At 47.1% G+C, this 19,548-nt stretch overlaps 1 protein-coding gene across 2 annotated transcripts in view; it reads left to right on the top strand.

The window, feature by feature from the left end:
- PPARD (peroxisome proliferator activated receptor delta) overlaps positions 1-3,410 on the top strand; it is a 154,616-nt gene extending 151,206 nt beyond the window's left edge. For both annotated transcript variants that reach the window (XM_069756603.1, XM_069756605.1), the window contains one exon: positions 1,177-3,410. In XM_069756603.1, the coding sequence (XP_069612704.1) occupies positions 1,177-1,424 (248 nt within the window). In that variant the 3' untranslated portion in view covers positions 1,425-3,410. The remainder of the gene's footprint in view (positions 1-1,176) is intronic.
- Positions 3,411-19,548: the final 16,138 nt, after the last annotated feature.

Raw genomic sequence — 19,548 nt, 5'->3', positions numbered from 1 at the left:
TGTTCGGCGGTATGATAATAAAGCGTTTTTTGCCTCGTTTTTTTTTTTTTTTTCTTACGGTGTTTACTGAAGGGGTTAACTAGTGGGCCAGTTTTATAGGTGTACTTTTATAGTTTGTTTTTTAATTTAGATAAAGAAATGTATTTAGGGGAATAATATTTTTTTTTTTTTCATTATTTAGGAATATTTTTTTTTATTTTTTTTTTACACATTTTGAAATTTTTTTTTTTTACTTTTTTACATTGTCCCAGGGGGGGACATCACAGATCAGTGATCTGACAGTGTGCACAGCACTCTGTCAGATCACCGATCTGAGAGCAGTGCAGGCTGCTTCACAGTGCCTGCTCTGAGCAGGCTCTGTGAAGCCACCTCCCTCCCTGCAGGACCCGGCCATCTTGGATCCGGGCCTGGAACAAGCAGGGAGGGAGGTAAGACCCTCGCAGCAACGCGATCACATCGCGTTGCTGCGGGGGGCTCAGGGAAGCCCGCAGGGAGCCCCCTCCCTGCGCGATGCTTCCCTGCACCGCCGGCACATCGCGATCATGTTTGATCACAGTGTGCCAGGGGTTAATGTGCCGGGAGCGGTCCGTGACCGCTCCTGGCACATAGTGCCGGATGTCAGCTGCGATAGGCAGCTGACACCCGGCCGCGATCGGCCGCGCTCCCCCCGTGAGCGCCGCTGATCGCGCTGGACGTACTATCCCGTCCGTGGTCATGGGGGCCCACCCCACCTCGACGGGATAGTACGTCCGATGTCAGAAAGGGGTAAACAATGTATATTAAAAAAAAGCACTGAAAAACCCAATGAAAAAACACATGTAAACTAATTTACATAATATATATGCAAAAATGGTGCACAGAATCTGCAACATCAAAAACTCACCAAAAGCTCATTATGGGAAAGTAGCCTAAGGTTGAACTATTCCTTATGAAAAGTGTTTAGTCGTCATCTGAGTGCTGGTGATGGCCCTTATATAAAATCCTTTCTTCTCCCAATGATTTATTACAAAATATAGGTTACACTACCATCTATTCTATTAATCGAATTGACATAGCAGCTATGCTCATTTTACTAATATCTGCATTATTTAATTTTCCTCTCTGTTGTTTTTTTTATTTTTATTTACTTATTTTTACAAGAATTCTTAATAATTTGTTTTCGATATTTGCATCTAGACCGCCCAGGCCTCATGAGCCCATCCCAAGTAGAAGACATCCAAGAAAGAATTCTAAGTGCTCTCAGGCGTCATCTTGAGACCTCTCACCCAGCTGCTCCGTTTCTATTTCCAAAACTCTTACACAAGATGGCTGATCTGCGTCAACTGGTGACTGAGCATGCAGAGCTTGTACAGAGTATAAAACGTACTGAATCCAGCGCATCACTGCATCCTCTGCTACAGGAGATCTATAGAGATATGTACTGATCAAAAAATTCATATAATACTAGCATGCATTTATTGTTTCCTTATTTATCAGAACTTTTAGTGTAAGGACATATTTGCACTTAAGTTTGATAATGCCCAGGTAAAATATTTTTCAGCATTCATGGACATCTCATATTTCAGAATGCAAATCATATATAATCTTTTTTTAAATATTATAAATTGTATACTTCAAATACTTCAATTAAATGTAAAAATGCTTCCCAAAATAGTAATGATTATCTTTCCAAGGACATTTAATTTAGGAAGGTCATCCTCATAGAGAGGTAAGTTTAACTACAGTCATGGCCAAAAGTTTTGAGAATGACACCAAAATTATATTTTCACATGATCTGCGGCCCTCTGGTTTTTATTAGTGTTTGTCTGATGTTTATATCACATACAGAAATATAATTGCAGTCATATTATGAGTACCAATAGGTTATATTGACAGTTAGAATGAGTTAATGCAGCAAGTCAATATTTGCAGTGTTGACCCTTCTTCTTCAAGACCTCTGCAATTCTCCCTGGCATGCTCTCAATCAACTTCTGGACCAAATCCTGACTGATAGCAGTCCATTCTTGCATAATCAATGCTTGCATTTTGCCAGAATTTGTCGGTTTTGTTTGTCCACCCGTCTCTTGATGATTGACCACAAGTTCTCAATGGGATTAAGATCTGGGGAGTTTCCAGGCCATGGACCCAAAATCTCTATGTTTTGTTCCATGAGCCATTTAGTTATCACCTTTGCTTTATGGCAAGGTGCTCCATCATGCTGGAAAAGGCATTGTTGGGCGCCAAACTGCTCTTGGACGGTTGGGAGAAGTTGCTCTTGGAGGACATTCTGGTACCATTCTTTATTCATGGCTGTGTTTTTAGGCAAGACTGTGAGTGAGCCGATTCCCTTGGCTGAGAAGCAACCCCACACATAAATGGTTTCAGGATGCTTTACAGTTGGCATGAGACAAGACTGATGGTAGCGCTCACCTCTTCTTCTCCGAGTAAGCTGTTTTCCAGATGTCCCAAACAATCGAAAAGGGGATTTATCAGAGAAAATGACTTTGCCCCAGTCCTCAGCAGTCCACTCCCTGTACCTTTTGCAGAATATCAGTCGGTCCCTGATGTTTTTTCTGAAGAGAAGTGGCTTCTTTGCTGCCCTCCTTGAAACCAGGCCTTGCTCAAAGAGTCTCCGCCTCACAGTGCGTGCAGAAGCACTCACACCAGCCTGCTGCCATTCCTGAGCAAGCTCGGCACTGCTGGTAGTCCGATCTCGCAGCTGAAACAGTTTTAAGATACGGTCCTGGTGCTTGCTGGTCTTTCTTGGGTGCCTTGGAGCCTTTTTGACAACAATGGAAGCTCTCTCCTTGAAGTTCTTGATGATGCAATAGATTGTTGACTGAGGTGCAATCTTTGTAGCTGCGATACTCTTCCCTGTTAGGCCATTTTTGTGCAGTGCAATGATGGCTGCACGTGTTTCTTTAGAGATAACCATGGTTAACTGAAGAAAAACAATGATATCAAGCACCAGCCTCCTTTTAAAGTGTCCAGTGATGTCATTCTTACTTAATCATGACTGATTGATCGCCAGCCCTGTCCTCATCAACACCCACACCTGTTTTAATGGATCAATCACTAAATCGATGTTAGCTGCTCCTTTTAAGGCAGGACTGCAATGATGTTGAAATGTGTTTTGGGGGTTAAAGTTCATTTTCTGGGCAAATATTGACTTTGCAAGTACAGTAATTGCTGTTAAGCTGATCATTCTGACATTCAGGAGCATATGCAAATTGCCATTAGAAAAAATGAAGCAGTAGACTTTGGAAAAATTAATATTTGTCTCATTCTCAAAACTTTTGGCCATGACTGTACACTCCTCAACATTGAACTTGAAAGAGTAAGAAGAAAAAGTAATTGAATGATGAAATCTCAAGATTGATAGACATGTTAATAACATGATTATGAAAAGTGGAAATAAAATTTTCAATGTATCTCAATTTATTCAATATTGCTGCACGCAGAAATACATGCATTTACATACCTCGCCATGCTATCGATGGGGTTAAGGGATGTTCAGTCTAACTGAATGCTATTTGGTATGCAAACCATCAAGCTCTACTGCTGGCAGCTGCCTGTGCAATCACTGATCAATCATGTGCTGAATGGGAGACAATTCCGGAGATGCTTCAGGCCATGGTAGCACATTTACGCCAAGCAGACTTCTCACCATTGCATGAGCAACAGGCTCCCTGTCAATGTTGTGTTGAAAAACGTCTAATGGGTCACTTTGTAGAAATAGCCATACCTATGATTCCATAACCAAATCAATGCAATGCCGCCAGGAGTGAACCTGGAGGGAAGATTAGAGGGGTCCAGCTACCATAAATGATATCATTGTGAGGTGAGCCATGGCCGTAGTCATGGCTGACATGTACTGCTCAATCGCACCCTGATTCCCAGTCACATTAATACAATGTTCTCGTTTTTGCATACCTTCTGATTCACCCTCTGCACCATCAGGGTCCCATCGGAGCTGCTGAAGCTCTGCTGCTGGCACTGTTACGCACAAAGTGACACTGAAAACAGACAGCTTGACTGGGTTCTTCTCTCAGCACATCTAGGTCTATTGCAGCACCAACATAGGGTTCCACACAGTTTACATCCTCTGCTTTCCCTGTGCTCTCCCTCATGTCCTTCAGCATATTCCCGGATCATCTCATCTTGTCCAGTATCGCAGCAACCTCCCTGTCCAGCTTCACTACTCTTAGGGTTCCCCTGTCCACTTCGCACCAGACAAAAGGCTTCTGCCCACTTAGTTAGCTTCCTCATGATCGAGCCACCTGTGTTCCTGTGCTGCTGCAATCCCTGATCTCCTAGCATTGGATGTCTGGGCTTCTCGCTTCCAACATTACGGGGCCCACTGCATTGCCCCCGGGTTCTAAGGACCTATGGGACTGCCTGGGCTCATTGGTCCTCCTGGGCTGTTTTAGCTCCCTGGCCCACTGACTTGCAACAAGGAAATACAGAATCATATAGACCCAGCAAAAATCTTTAATATTGTAAAGTTAAAATGCCACCAACCTGTGGCTGCACCAAAAAACATAGAAAAAACACACAAAAAAAGCACCGTGAAAAAACTAGGGTGGGGGTACAAGCAATCCCTATGTGGTACCTGGATTGCACCTGCCTGCCAGCGGGGGTTGGCACCCTATGGGAAACGTTGTGGCGCCCCCGCTCCACGTCGGCTAGCCCCAGGGTCCCTGATCAACCCTAATAGTCCCCAAGGGGTCCCTCTACCCACACAATGGTGTACTGAAGGTACCCCTCAAAGCTAAACAAATAGCAACTCACACTAGGGAAGCCTACAACCCCACACCTGTGTATTAAAAACAATAGGAGAACATGCAGAGGGCTATTACCGGCTGCCTATTTGCCATTGTCGCGTATAATCCGTGACCTCGAAGGCAATGCCTCACTACAGCAAATGATGCTGCATACACTTCTACTGATAAATAGGGAGGCCAGGTCTGCCGAATGACACCATACCACCAGTGATGCTGACAAATAATCTGTGCCTTATAGTCCTACAAGCATAAGGATCCTATTCCCAGATACAGGCATATACATAGAAGTCGATACTCATCATCGGATGGTGCGTCGTCTCCCCCCTGTTCCTAGATAGCCTCAACGCGTTTCGCCCTGCCGGCTCATCAGGAGGCCCGATTTAAAGCTCATGTGTCTCGATGGTGCAGGATATATAAGAATTGCGATGAAGATTACCTCAGTTTTAAACAGTGCCCGCCGGGAAGAGAACGCCACCACCACTTCCTGTGTCAATCCGGAAGCCGAGTTGGTGCACGTCCCTGATTGGTGAACCGCAGCGCTTGTACTGCGATTGCGCTGAGTGACACGCAAGCTGCGTGTCAACAAATGCCGTGCCCGGAGGCGGGTCTCTGAAGATTATGGAAGCCGCCCAGTTAGACCACTGCGGCTGCGCGCTTCCAAGGCACGTAATCCCCCTCGATGGAGCAATAAGCTCTAACTGCGCTTGCGCCGCTCAAACCGCACAGTTAGATCACTGCGGCTGCGCGCTTCCAAGGCATGTAATCCCCATTGGTGGAGCGATAAGCTCTCACTGCGCTTGCGCCGCTCGAAACCGCCCAGTTAGATCACTGCGGCTGCGCGCTTCCAAGGCACATAATCCCCATTGGTGGAGCGATAAGCTCTCACTGCGTTTGCGCCACTCGAACCGTACACTGCGTGTCACCCGGTTTTTGGGGAGAAGTGGGCGTATGCAAAGCTAGAAGCTCCGCTTACCTATCTTACTGTGAATACGCAAATCTGCAGCGCCTAGATTGCCACCTCGCCTGTGGCTTAATGCTCTTCTCTTTATATGAGATAGTCCTCTACTGCGCATGTGCCATGTTTCCGAAATCCGAGATCAATGATGCAGGAAATTAACAGTACACCATGCATACAGGACATTAAGAGAAGGTACAATAAAGGTATTCATGGGAATTACAATAAGCCATCTGATCGCTTAGCCACATTCGAATCATCCCTAAACCATTCCATTATCAAATCCACTATGCGGATCCCTAACCTGAGGATTTTGATCCAACCAATTACGCACACCAATCTGTGCACAACCCCCAAAGAAACCCGGGGCATAAGTCTAGGGTAAAACAAAGACTAGCCTTACTTATGGTAAAGCTGAAGTTGATATTTTTCTCATTGTCCAAAAATCCATAAAGTGAAAATACACCATACCGAAGGCATCAATCCAAAAGGCCGACAAATATTAAAGGGTCACAATAATCTTACAAAAAACAAGCGAAGGATTGTTGTTCATTAAGACCCTTTGGACAGATGGAGTCCATCCTGAAGATCCATTCACATTCCCTCTGTAAAATGGTTTTATCCAAGTCCCCTCCCCTCGGATTAGGTTTCACCACTTCCACAACCGTAAATTTTAAATCAAGGGTATCCTGTGCATGTTTTAATCTCATGTGTCTCGCAAGTGGGGTATCTCTGCCATGCCTTATGTCCCCCAGATGTTCGCCCACCCGCCTACGAAATTCCCTTTTTGTTTTCCCAATGTAGTCCAGTGGGCAAGGGCACGAAACCTTATAGACAACCCCCGTTGATTTACAGTTGGAAAAATCTCGTTGGAAGAACACCTTCCCTGAGGAGGAACTCATAAAGGACTTATTTGGAACCATTAGCCTGCAAAATTGGCAGCCACCACAGCGATAGATGCCACATGGCCTCCTCTCAAGCCACGTACCCCCAGATTTTGGTTTCCTGTAGTGGCTATGAACGAGGGAGTCTTTTAGAGATCTCCCCTTCCTGAATGTTATGTCCGGACGCGGACCAAGCAAATCCTTCAGGTCTGGGTCCATTCTCAGGATGTCCCAGTGTTTACTGAGGATCTCCCTCACCCTCTGGTTTTGACAATCAAATGTACCTATAATTCTGATCGTTTCGTTTTCCATTTGATCATTCTTTTTATGTAGAAGTTGCTGCCTGTCGCTATTAGCCGCAGTCGTATAAGCTGTCTGTAGCACATGTGGAGGGTAGTTTTTCTCCCTGAACCTATTGTACATATCCTTTGCTTGGCTATGGAACATCCCAATTTCTGAACAATTCCGCCTCAGTCTAAGGAACTGGCCCTTCGGAATCCCCTTTTTCAGGGGAACAGGGTGATGGCTATTCCAGTTCAAAAGACTGTTGGTGCTCGTTGGTTTGCGGTATATGCTCGTGGATAGGCCTCTTTTCTGTGTCTTCTTGATTAGCACATCCAAGAAAGCCAATTCCTCTGTCTCAATTTCCGAGGTGAATCTTAGACTGATCTGGTTACAGTTTAGCTCCATAATAAAGCTCTTAAACTGGTCAATCGTGCCCGTCCAGATGACAAAGACGTCGTCTATGAATCTGAGCCATATTGCTACAAATTCATTCCACCATTTTGTCTCACCCCCAAAAATGACGGTTTCCTCCCACCAGCCCAGGAACAGATTTGCATACGATGGGGCACAGGGGCACCCCATCGCAGTGCCCCTGAGCTGGTGGTAGTACTTGCCGTCGAATTTAAATGCATTGTGGGTGAGAATATACCCCAAAAGGGTCACCACGAAATTGTTGTGCTCCCTACAGGCCACCGACCTCTGTTGGAGGTAGTAATTTACCCCCCTTAAACCCGCCTCGTGTGGGATACTACTATAGAGGGCCTCCACATCAATTGACGCCAGCAAAAAACTGCTGTCCAATTGTAGGCCCTCTAATTTCTGCAATAGGTCTGTAGTATCCCTCAAGTATAAGGGAATAGAGGTCACAAATGGTCGTAAGATTTCTTCCAGATACAGACCACAATTTTGGGTAAGGGAATCAACACCCGATACAATGGGCCGTCCCTTCAGGGGGATTACCCCCTTATGTATCTTGGGTAGAGTATAAAAGGTAGCCTGTAGAGGAAAATTAGGGAGCAAAAATTCAAATTCAGATCTTGACACCAGTCCAGTAGCCAAGGCCTCATCCAAGATCTCTTTTAATTCAGTTTTATAGATTCCTATTGGGTCGGAGCCCAGAATTTCATAGGTGCTCCTATCTTGTAGGATATTATAACACATTTCGCTATACACTTTATGGTCCATAATAACCAGGTTGCCACCCTTGTCGGATGCTTTAATTATCACCTGGTCATTCCCCTTAAGGGCTTCCAATGCTTCCCTCTCACCACCAGTTAGATTATATACTGTGTTAACATCATGGCCCTTAATTTTTCTCAGATCCCTCTCCACAAGCTGTAGAAAAATATCAATGTTCATCGTTTCGCTCTGTGGTGGCATCTTCACGCTCTTATTTTTAAGTTTCGTAAACGGACCCTTGCCTGTGTCTATTCTCTGTGTATTCTCATCTAAAAGCCCAACTAGAGCTTGGAAGCTCTCTAAATCATCTTCCTGTAGGCCATGTTGAAGGCACTCATCCCTGTTATTATGTAGGAAGAATTTCTTCCACTTCAATTTTCTACAGAAGAGGTTCAAATCCTTGACCCACCCAAAGCCGTTAAAACTGTTGGTCGGTACAAAGTTGAGACCCCTCTGTAGAATTCGATGTTCCTCACTAGTGAGGGTATGTGTGGATAGATTAATGATTTGTCCTCTCTCTAGTTGGGCTTTGTTCTCAGGAAGTACCCTGTTCTCATTCCTTGCTCCAAAAAAGAGGAGGATGGAGCAGATGAGGAGACAGGCGTCGGAGTATCTATTGCAGATGAAAATGTATTTCTTGATGTGCCCTCTCCGTTCCTGTGGTATCCTCTCCCCCTCTTCCCATACCTTCCTCTTCCCTGTTGCCATCTTGATTGTCTAAAGGATTGTCTCCTATTCAAATACCCTCCTCTCCCTCCTGTTTCAGATCTCTCCGTATCTGAAGTTTCAATGTCCGAGGAGGAGATTTCCCCCAAATTGCCTCCTTGCAGATCAAAAGCTTTATTATCCGCAAAATTTTTAAGGTCCTTCTGAAACTGTATCTGTTTCCTTTCCTTCAATAGGGCCTGATACTTCTCAACCGACGTCTGCAAAAGACCCTCTCTCCTATTGAAATCAGAATCTGATTTAAATTTCAGCACTTTTTCTATTATATTATTCAAATTGCTAGTTGATTTTTCCAGCAATTTCTTCTCCTCTGCTAATAATAATTGCATAAAACGTATTGACGAGTCGATAGACTCTTTCAACTAGCAATTTGAATAATCTAATAGAAAAAGTGCTGAAATTTAAATCAGATCCTGATTTCAATAGGAGAGAGGGTCTTTTGCAGACGTCGGTTGAGAAGTATCAGGCCCTATTGAAGGAAAGGAAACAGATACAGTTTCAGAAGGACCTTAAAAATTTTGCGGATAATAAAGCTTTTGATCTGCAAGGAGGCAATTTGGGGGAAATCTCCTCCTCGGACATTGAAACTTCAGATACGGAGAGATCTGAAACAGGAGGGAGAGGAGGGTATTTGAATAGGAGACAATCCTTTAGACAATCAAGATGGCAACAGGGAAGAGGAATGTATGGGAAGAGGGGGAGAGGATACCACAGGAACGGAGAGGGCACATCAAGAAATACATTTTCATCTGCAATAGATACTCCGACACCTGTCTCCTCATCTGCTCCATCCTCCTCTTTTTTGGAGCAAGGAATGAGAACAGGGTACTTCCTGAGAACAAAGCCCAACTAGAGAGAGGACAAATCATTAATCTATCCACACATACCCTCACTAGTGAGGAACATCGAATTCTACAGAGGGGTCTCAACTTTGTACCGACCAACAGTTTTAACTGCTTTGGGTGGGTCAAGGATTTGAACCTCTTCTGTAGAAAATTGAAGTGGAAGAAATTCTTCCTACATAATAACAGGGATGAGTGCCTTCAACATGGCCTACAGGAAGATGATTTAGAGAGCTTCCAAGCTCTAGTTGGGCTTTTAGATGAGAATGCACAGAGAATAGACACAGGCAAGGGTCCGTTTACGAAACTTAAAAATAAGAGCGTGAAGATGCCACCACAGAGCGAAACAATGAACATTGATATTTTTCTACAGCTTGTGGAGAGGGATCTGAGAAAAATTAAGGGCCATGATGTTAACACAGTATATAATCTAACTGGTGGTGAGAGGGAAGCATTGGAAGCCCTTAAGGGGAATGACCAGGTGATAATTAAAACATCCGACAAGGGTGGCAACCTGGTTATTATGGACCATAAAGTGTATAGCGAAATGTGTTATAATATCCTACAAGATAGGAGCACCTATGAAATTCTGGGCTCCGACCCAATAGGAATCTATAAAACTGAATTAAAAGAGATCTTGGATGAGGCCTTGGCTACTGGACTGGTGTCAAGATCTGAATTTGAATTTTTGCTCCCTAATTTTCCTCTACAGGCTACCTTTTATACTCTACCCAAGATACATAAGAGGGTAATCCCCCTGAAGGGACGGCCCATTGTATCGGGGGTGTTGATTCCCTTACCCAAAATTGTGGTCTGTATCTGGAAGAAATCTTACGACCATTTGTGACCTCTATTCCCTCATACTTGAGGGATACTACAGACCTATTGCAGAAATTAGAGGGCCTACAATTGGACAGCAGTTTTTTGCTGGCGTCAATTGACGTGGAGGCCCTCTATAGTAGTATCCCACACGAGGCGGGTTTAAGGGGGGTAAATTACTACCTCCAACAGAGGTCGGTAGCCTGTAGGGAGCACAACAATTTCGTGGTGACCCTTTTGGGGTATATTCTCACCCACAATGCATTTAAATTCGACGGCAAGTACTACCACCAGCTCAGGGGCACTGCGATGGGGTGCCCCTGTGCCCCATCGTATGCAAATCTGTTCCTGGGCTGGTGGGAGGAAACCGTCGTTTTTGGGGGTGAGACAAAATGGTGGAATGAATTTGTAGCAATATGGCTCAGATTCATAGACGACGTCTTTGTCATCTGGACGGGCACGATTGACCAGTTTAAGAGCTTTATTATGGAGCTAAACTGTAACCAGATCAGTCTAAGATTCACCTCGGAAATTGAGACAGAGGAATTGGCTTTCTTGGATGTGCTAATCAAGAAGACACAGAAAGGAGGCCTATCCACGAGCATATACCGCAAACCAACGAGCACCAACAGTCTTTTGAACTGGAATAGCCATCACCCTGTTCCCCTGAAAAAGGGGATTCCGAAGGGCCAGTTCCTTAGACTGAGGCGGAATTGTTCAGAAATTGGGATGTTCCATAGCCAAGCAAAGGATATGTACAATAGGTTCAGGGAGAAAAACTACCCTCCACATGTGCTACAGACAGCTTATACGACTGCGGCTAATAGCGACAGGCAGCAACTTCTACATAAAAAGAATGATCAAATGGAAAACGAAACGATCAGAATTATAGGTACATTTGATTGTCAAAACCAGAGGGTGAGGGAGATCCTCAATAAACACTGGGACATCCTGAGAATGGACCCAGACCTGAAGGATTTGCTTGGTCCGCGTCCGGACATAACATTCAGGAAGGGGAGATCTCTAAAAGACTCCCTCGTTCATAGCCACTACAGGAAACCAAAATCTGGGGGTACGTGGCTTGAGAGGAGGCCATGTGGCTTCTATCGCTGTGGTGGCTGCCAATTTTGCAGGCTAATGGTTCCAAATAAGTCCTTTATGAGTTCCTCCTCAGGGAAGGTGTTCTTCCAATGAGATTTTTCCAACTGTAAATCAACGGGGGTTGTCTATAAGGTTTCGTGCCCTTGCCCACTGGACTACATTGGGAAAACAAAAAGGGAATTTCGTAGGCGGGTGGGCGAACATCTGGGGGACATAAGGCATGGCAGAGATACCCCACTTGCGAGACACATGAGATTAAAACATGCACAGGATACCCTTGATTTTAAATTTACGGTTGTGGAAGTGGTGAAACCTAATCCGAGGGGAGGGGACTTGGATAAAACCATTTTACAGAGGGAATGTGAATGGATCTTCAGGATGGACTCCATCTGTCCAAAGGGTCTTAATGAACAACAATCCTTCGCTTGTTTTTTGTAAGATTATTGTGACCCTTTAATATTTGTCGGCCTTTTGGATTGATGCCTTCGGTATGGTGTATTTTCACTTTATGGATTTTTGGACAATGAGAAAAATATCAACTTCAGCTTTACCATAAGTAAGGCTAGTCTTTGTTTTACCCTAGACTTATGCCTCGGGTTTCTTTGGGGGTTGTGCACAGATTGGTGTGCGTAATTGGTTGGATCAAAATCCTCAGGTTAGGGATCCGCATAGTGGATTTGATAATGGAATGGTTTAGGGATGATTCGAATGTGGCTAAGCGATCAGATGGCTTATTGTAATTCCCATGAATACCTTTATTGTACCTTCTCTTAATGTCCTGTATGCATGGTGTACTGTTAATTTCCTGCATCATTGATCTCGGATTTCGGAAACATGGCACATGCGCAGTAGAGGACTATCTCATATAAAGAGAAGAGCATTAAGCCACAGGCGAGGCGGCAATCTAGGCGCTGCAGATTTGCGTATTCACAGTAAGATAGGTAAGCGGCGCTTCTAGCTTTGCATACGCCCACTTCTCCCCAAAAACCGGGTGACACGCAGTGTACGGTTCGAGTGGCGCAAACGCACTGAGAGCTTATCGCTCCACCAATGGGGATTATGTGCCTTGGAAGCGCGCAGCCGCAGTGATCTAACTGGGCGGTTTCGAGCGGCGCAAGCGCAGTGAGAGCTTATCGCTCCACCAATGGGGATTACGTGCCTTGGAAGCGCGCAGCCGCAGTGATCTAACTGTGCGGTTTGAGCGGCGCAAGCGCAGTTAGAGCTTATTGCTCCATCGAGGGGGATTACGTGCCTTGGAAGCGCGCAGCCGCAGTGGTCTAACTGGGCGGCTTCCATAATCTTCAGAGACCCGCCTCCGGGCACGGCATTTGTTGACACGCAGCTTGCGTGTCACTCAGCGCAATCGCAGTACAAGCGCTGCAGTTCACCAATCAGGGACGTGCACCAACTCGGCTTCCGGATTGACACAGGAAGTGGTGGTGGCGTTCTCTTCCCGGCGGGCACTGTTTAAAACTGAGGTAATCTTCATCGCAATTCTTATATATCCTGCACCATCGAGACACATGAGCTTTAAATCGGGCCTCCTGATGAGCCGGCAGGGCGAAACGCGTTGAGGCTATCTAGGAACAGGGGGGAGACGACGCACCATCCGATGATGAGTATCGACTTCTATGTATATGCCTGTATCTGGGAATAGGATCCTTATGCTTGTAGGACTATAAGGCACAGATTATTTGTCAGCATCACTGGTGGTATGTTGTCATTCGGCAGACCTGGCCTCCCTATTTATCAGTAGAAGTGTATGCAGCATCATTTGCTGTAGTGAGGCATTGCCTTCGAGGTCACGGATTATACGCGACAATGGCAAATAGGCAGCCGGTAATAGCCCTCTGCATGTTCTCCTATTGTTTTTAATACACAGGTGTGGGGTTGTAGGCTTCCCTAGTGTGAGTTGCTATTTGTTTAGCTTTGAGGGGTACCTTCAGTACACCATTGTGTGGGTAGAGGGACCCCTTGGGGACTATTAGGGTTGATCAGGGACCCTAGGGCTAGCCGACGTGGAGCGGGGGCGCCACAAAGTTTCCCATAGGGTGCCAACCCCCGCTGGCAGGCAGGTGCAATCCAGGTACCACATAGGGATTGCTTGTACCCCCACCCTAGTTTTTTCACGGTGCTTTTTTGTGTGTGTTTTTTCTATGTTTTTTGGTGCAGCCACAGGTTGGTGGCATTTTAACTTTACAATATTAAAGATTTTTGCTGGGTCTATATGATTCTATATTTAAAATAAACCCTTGTATATATCATTTTTTTAGAGATTCAACAAGGAAATACCCCATCTTATCCACAGCTGGCCCCTCCTACATTAATTATTTACACTATTGTGCCCCATGTAGTGTCCTAACTACTAACTGCACTCTCCCTAAGTTACAACATAGTGTACATCTTAAAGCCTGCAGTATAAAACAGCTTTTACACATCATGTATATACATAGCAGCATAAGGTATTAAAACATTTACAATCAGCAACATTTAACAACATTTAAACGGGACGTGCTTGGTGTATAAACAGTCTCTGTGACCCTTTACACCACCCCTCATCATAGTCCCATGAGTAGGAAAGATATGAAGTACAATTATGAAGGCCTCTTCATGGTGTTGCACACGTGGTCTCAGGACCAATCTCCGACCATCATTGTGTCCATTACAAAAGTGGGCATCATAGTTGAAGAGAATAGACTTCCATTCCAGCCCCCATGGCTGGCTCTGCACCATGAAAGCCTTTGAGAGCAGTTATGTCATGTTAATGACTCTTAGCCCAAAGTTGTGTAAACACAATCTGATGGTTTGTTTAAACTGATTGACACATTAGGGTTAGTATATGACATTCAATTGCACTTAGCATACATAATCTATCAATCCTGGAACCAGTGGTATGGTCATTTCATCAAAATCTCCCTAGAGCCATTTTTCAACATGACAGTGATGTCATATCTGTGAATTTTGGTCCAGTTGTTCAGGAAAAAATTGAATAATAGATGAGCAACCCTGACTTGAACCTGCAATCATCCGATCGATTATACGATATACGGCAATGCCATAATATTAATAAGAAAAAAACTTAATATTTGTTGGCGTCAAAGAAGAGCATATCTCCCAACTTTGCAGCCATTACAATGTAATTTTAACTCTATTGAAGCTCCTAGACTTCCCTTTCGTTGCTCCCATAAAGTATGATGACAAAAACGTGCCCCCTCAAACACAATATGATACCCCAGAGTTATTTGCTCCATAGTACCCTCTACACGTACAGTATGAGAACCCTACTGTACCCCCCTCAGCTCACCCGGCTAACTATGGTAACCACAACACAATATGATTCCCAAAATATGACCCCCATAACGCCCTCCATACAGTACAATGAGCCTACATACAGTATAATCGCCCCACACTTCTCCACACAGTATGTTGGCCCCAACTTAACTCTCTAGACAGTATAGCGGCCCTGATTAGCCCTTAATACAGTATAATGGCCCCCACTGTCACAGAAGTTGTTTGTGGAATCACTGTGCCTCGGCCCACGGAGAGCCTGTAGGGGCATGACTAAGCGAGCACTGGACTGTTCACTAGAGCCTCTGATGGTGAGTTAGACTTGGCTCCCGATGAACGCCAGGTGCCACTCCAGGACAGACCAATGTACGCTCGGCAGCTGGATCCAGAAGGACAGACTGGATGGTGCAGCAGGCAGAATACATATCAGAGTGCAGCAGGCAGAGTGCGTGTCAGAGTACAGCAGGCAGTATCTGCTCGAGAGTGCAACAGGCAGGACAGGGCTAGAGGCCCAGCTGGAAGCTCTGTTGGAAGCATGCAGAGCATGGGGAAGGGAAGCACCAACTGCAGCACGGGTGAGTGAAGTGACACGCCGGAGATCCTGCCTGTCAGAGCAGGGATCTGGCATGGTGCTAACACCCACAAAGCCCTCCAAACAGCATAATGGCCCCCACACAACCATCCACACAGTATGATGAACCCCACACAAACCTTCACACTGTATAATTGCTTGCATATAGTATAATGGCTCCCACATAGCTCTCCAAACAGTAAAATGGTCTCCCACAGAGCCCTGCACATAGTATAATGGGTCCCAACATAGCCCTCCAAATATTAGAATGGCCCCACATAGCCTTCCAATTTTTTTAATAGCCCCACTTAGCCCTCTAAATATTATAATGGCCCCCACATAGCCCTCCAAATATTAGAATGGCCTTCACATAGCTTTAAAAAGGTCGCATAATGGACCCCACATAGCCCTCATTATTGCATAACAAACAGCAGCATAAAGAGATTTATGGCCCCACATAGCCCTCCAAGTATTACAATGGTCCCCACAAAGCTTTCCATATAGTATAATGGAACCCACATAGCCTTCCATATGTAGTATAAAGGGCCCCATGTAGCTTTCCATATAGTATAATGTGCTCCACATAGCCTTCCATACAGTATATTACCCCCTTCACCCATAGCCATCCATACATTATAATGGGCCCTACATAGCCTTACACACCGTACAATCGGCCACACATAGTCTTGCATACAACATAATGGGCCACACATAGCATTTCATACTGTAAAATGCACCCCACATAGCCTTCCATACAGTATAAATAGCTCCACATAGGCTATGTACAGTATAATGGGCCCCAAATAGTCCTCCATATAGTAAAATGGGCCCCACATTGCCTTCCATACAGTACAATAGGTCCTAAATTGTCCTCCATACAGTATAATGGGCCCCACATTGCCTTCTATACAGGGTAATGGACCCCACATTGCCTTTCATACAGTATAATGGGCCCAACATAGTCTTCCATACAATATAATATGCCCTATAAAGCCTTCCATACAGTATAATTTGCCGGACATAGCCTTGCACATAGTATAACTAGCTATTGAACCCGTTCTACGCCCGGGTGGTGAGCATTTATATTGGTATATGGTCTCCATCCTGGTATGTGCTGCTCCATCCTGCGTCCCCATCCTGTCATGTGCTGCTCCATCCTGCGTCCCCATCCTGTCATGCGCTGCTCCATCCTGCATCCCCATCCTGTCATGTGCTGCTCCATCCTGTATCCCCATCCTGTCATGCGCTGCTCCCATCCTGCGTCCCCATCCTGTCATGCGCTGCTCCCATCCTGCGTCCCCATCCTGTGATGCGCTGCTCCCATCCTGTGATGCGCTGCTCCCATCCTGCATCCCCATCCTGTCATGTGCTGCTCCATCCAGCGTCCCCATCCTGTCATGTGCTGCTCCATCCTGCGTCCCCATCCTGTCATGCGTTGCTCCATCCTGCGTCCCCATCCTGTCATGTGCTGCTCCCATCCTGCGTCCCCATCCTGTGATGCGCTGCTCCCATCCTGTCATGCGCTGCTCCATCCTGCATCCCCATCCTGTCATGTGCTGCTCCATCCTGCGTCCCCATCCTGTCATGCGCTGCTCCCATCCTGCTTCCCCATCCTGTCATGCGCTGCTCCCATCCTGCGTCCCCATCCTGTCATGCGCTGCTCCCATCCTGCATCCCCATCCTGTCATGTGCTGCTCCATCCAGCGTCCCCATCCTGTCATGTGCTGCTCCATCCTGCGTCCCCATCCTGTCATGCGTTGCTCCATCCTGCGTCCCCATCCTGTCATGTGCTGCTCCATCCTGCATCCCCATCCTGTCATGTGCTGCTCCCATCCTGCGTCCCCATCCTGTCATGTGCTGCTCCATCCTGCGCCTCCATTCTGTCATGTGCTGCTCCCATCCTGTGTCCCCATCCTGTCATGCGCTGCTCCATCCTGCGTCCCCATCCTGTCATGCGCTGCTCCCATCCTGCGTCCCCATCCTGTGATGCGCTGCTCCCATCCTGTGATGTGCTGCTCCCATCCTGCGTCCCCATCCTGTCATGTGCTGCTCCATCCTGCGTCCCCATCCTGTCATGTGCTGCTCCCATCCTGCGTCCCCATCCTGTCATTTGCTGCTCCATCCTGCGCCCCCATCCTGTCATGTGCTGCTCCATCCTGTGTCCCCAATCCTGTCATGTGCTGCTCCATCCTGCGTCCCCATCCGGTCATGTGCTGCTCCCATCCTGCGTCCCCATCCTGTCATGCGCTGCTCCATCCTGCGTCCCCATCCGGTCATGCGCTGCTCCATCCTGCGTCCCCATCCTGTCATGCGCTGCTCCCATCCTGCGTCCCCATCCTGTGATGCGCTGCTCCCATCCTGTGATGCACTGCTCCCATCCTGCGTCCCCATCCTGTCATGTGCTGCTCCATCCTGCGTCCCCATCCTGTCATGTGCTGCTCCCATCCTGCGTCCCCATCCTGTCATGCGCTGCTCCATCCTGCGTCCCCATCCTGTCATGCGCTGCTCCCATCCTGCGTCCCCATCCTGTCATGCGCTGCTCCCATCCTGCGTCCCCATCCTGTCATGCGCTGCTCCCATCCTTCGTCCCCATCCTGTCATGCGCTGCACCCATCCTGCGTCCCCATCCTTATGTGCTGCTCCATCCTGCATCCCCATCCTGTCACGTGCTGCTCCATCCTGCGTCCCCATCCTGTCATGTGCTGCTCCATCCTGCGTCCCCATCCTGTCATGTGCTGCTCCATCCTGCGTCCCCATCCTGTCATGTGCTGCTCCATCCTGCGTCCCCATCCTGTTATGTGCTGCTCCCATCCTGCGCCCCCATCCTTATGTGCTGCTCCATCCTGCGTCCCCATCCTTATGTGCTGCTCCATCCTGCGTCCCCATCCTTTCATGTGCTGCTCCATCCTGCATCCCCATCCTTATGTGCTGCTCCATCCTGCGTCCCCATCCTTATGTGCTGCTCCATCCTGCGTCCTCATCCTTATGTGCTGCTCCATCCTGCGTCCCCATCCTTATGTGCTGCTCCATCCTGCATCCCCATCCTTATGTGCTGCTCCATCCTGCGTCCCCATCCTTATGTGCTGCTCCATCCTGCGTCCCCATCCTTATGTGCTGCTCTATCCTGCGTCCCCATCCTTATGTGCTGCTGCATCCTGCGTCCCCATCCTTATGTGCTGCTCCATCCTGCGTCCCCATACTGCCTCTGACCCGCTCGGCGCCGAGTGCTGGGGGGCCTGAGCAGGCGGGGACACCGGCACGCTGTGGGGGTCAGGTGCCGGTATCGCCGCCAGCTCAGGCCCCCCAGCACTTCCTATACTCACCTGTCTGTCCCGTTCCAGTGCTGCGCGCCGCCATCTTCCCAGTCTCCTGGCTGTGACTGTTCAGTCAGAGGGCGGCGGCACGCATTAAGCGCGTCACCGCGCCCTCTGAACTGAAGGTCACAGACCGAAGACCGGGAAGATGGCGGCGCTCAGCGGTGGAACGCAGGACAGGTGAATATGGCCGATACTCACCCTCCTGGCGGTCCCTGCTTCTCTGTTGGAGATCGCGGTGTGTGCGTTCAGTGTGAACGCACACCGCGATCTCCCGGGAGCGTCACTCTGTGAGGCCCAGACTGCGCCGGCGCTTGCGCCTGCGCAATCTATAAAGGCTTCGGACAGAGTGACGCTCTCAGCGTTATATTATAGATAGGCCCCACATAGCTTTCCATACATTATAATTGGCTTCACATAATCCTTCATACAGTATAATGGGTCCCACATTGCCTTCCATACAGTATATAAAACCTACAAGAGAAAAAATGAACAAAAACCCAGCTGTAGCTAAGTAAAAAGCAAACAGTGCATCTAAATAACACAGGGTTTTTCATCAAAAATAGCATAAAAGCCATTCCACCACCACAAGGTTACTGTGATTGGGACAGTCCTACACTGTCTAATATTGAAAACCTTACCATGTGTCAATGTTGACCTCAGTGCCTCTATATACCACCTACCACTACTACCTGCCTCTATATACCACCTACCATTGCCACCTGCCCCTATATACCACTGCTACCTGCCTCTATATACCACCAACCACTGCAACCTGCCTCTATATACCACCTACCACTGCTGCCTGCCTCTATATACCA

Source organism: Ranitomeya imitator, chromosome 3, assembly GCF_032444005.1.
Source record: "Ranitomeya imitator isolate aRanImi1 chromosome 3, aRanImi1.pri, whole genome shotgun sequence".
Lineage (NCBI taxonomy): Eukaryota > Metazoa > Chordata > Amphibia > Anura > Dendrobatidae > Ranitomeya > Ranitomeya imitator.
The sequence above is the reverse complement of the archived record's forward strand: the minus strand, read 5'-3'. Positions and strand labels throughout refer to the sequence as shown.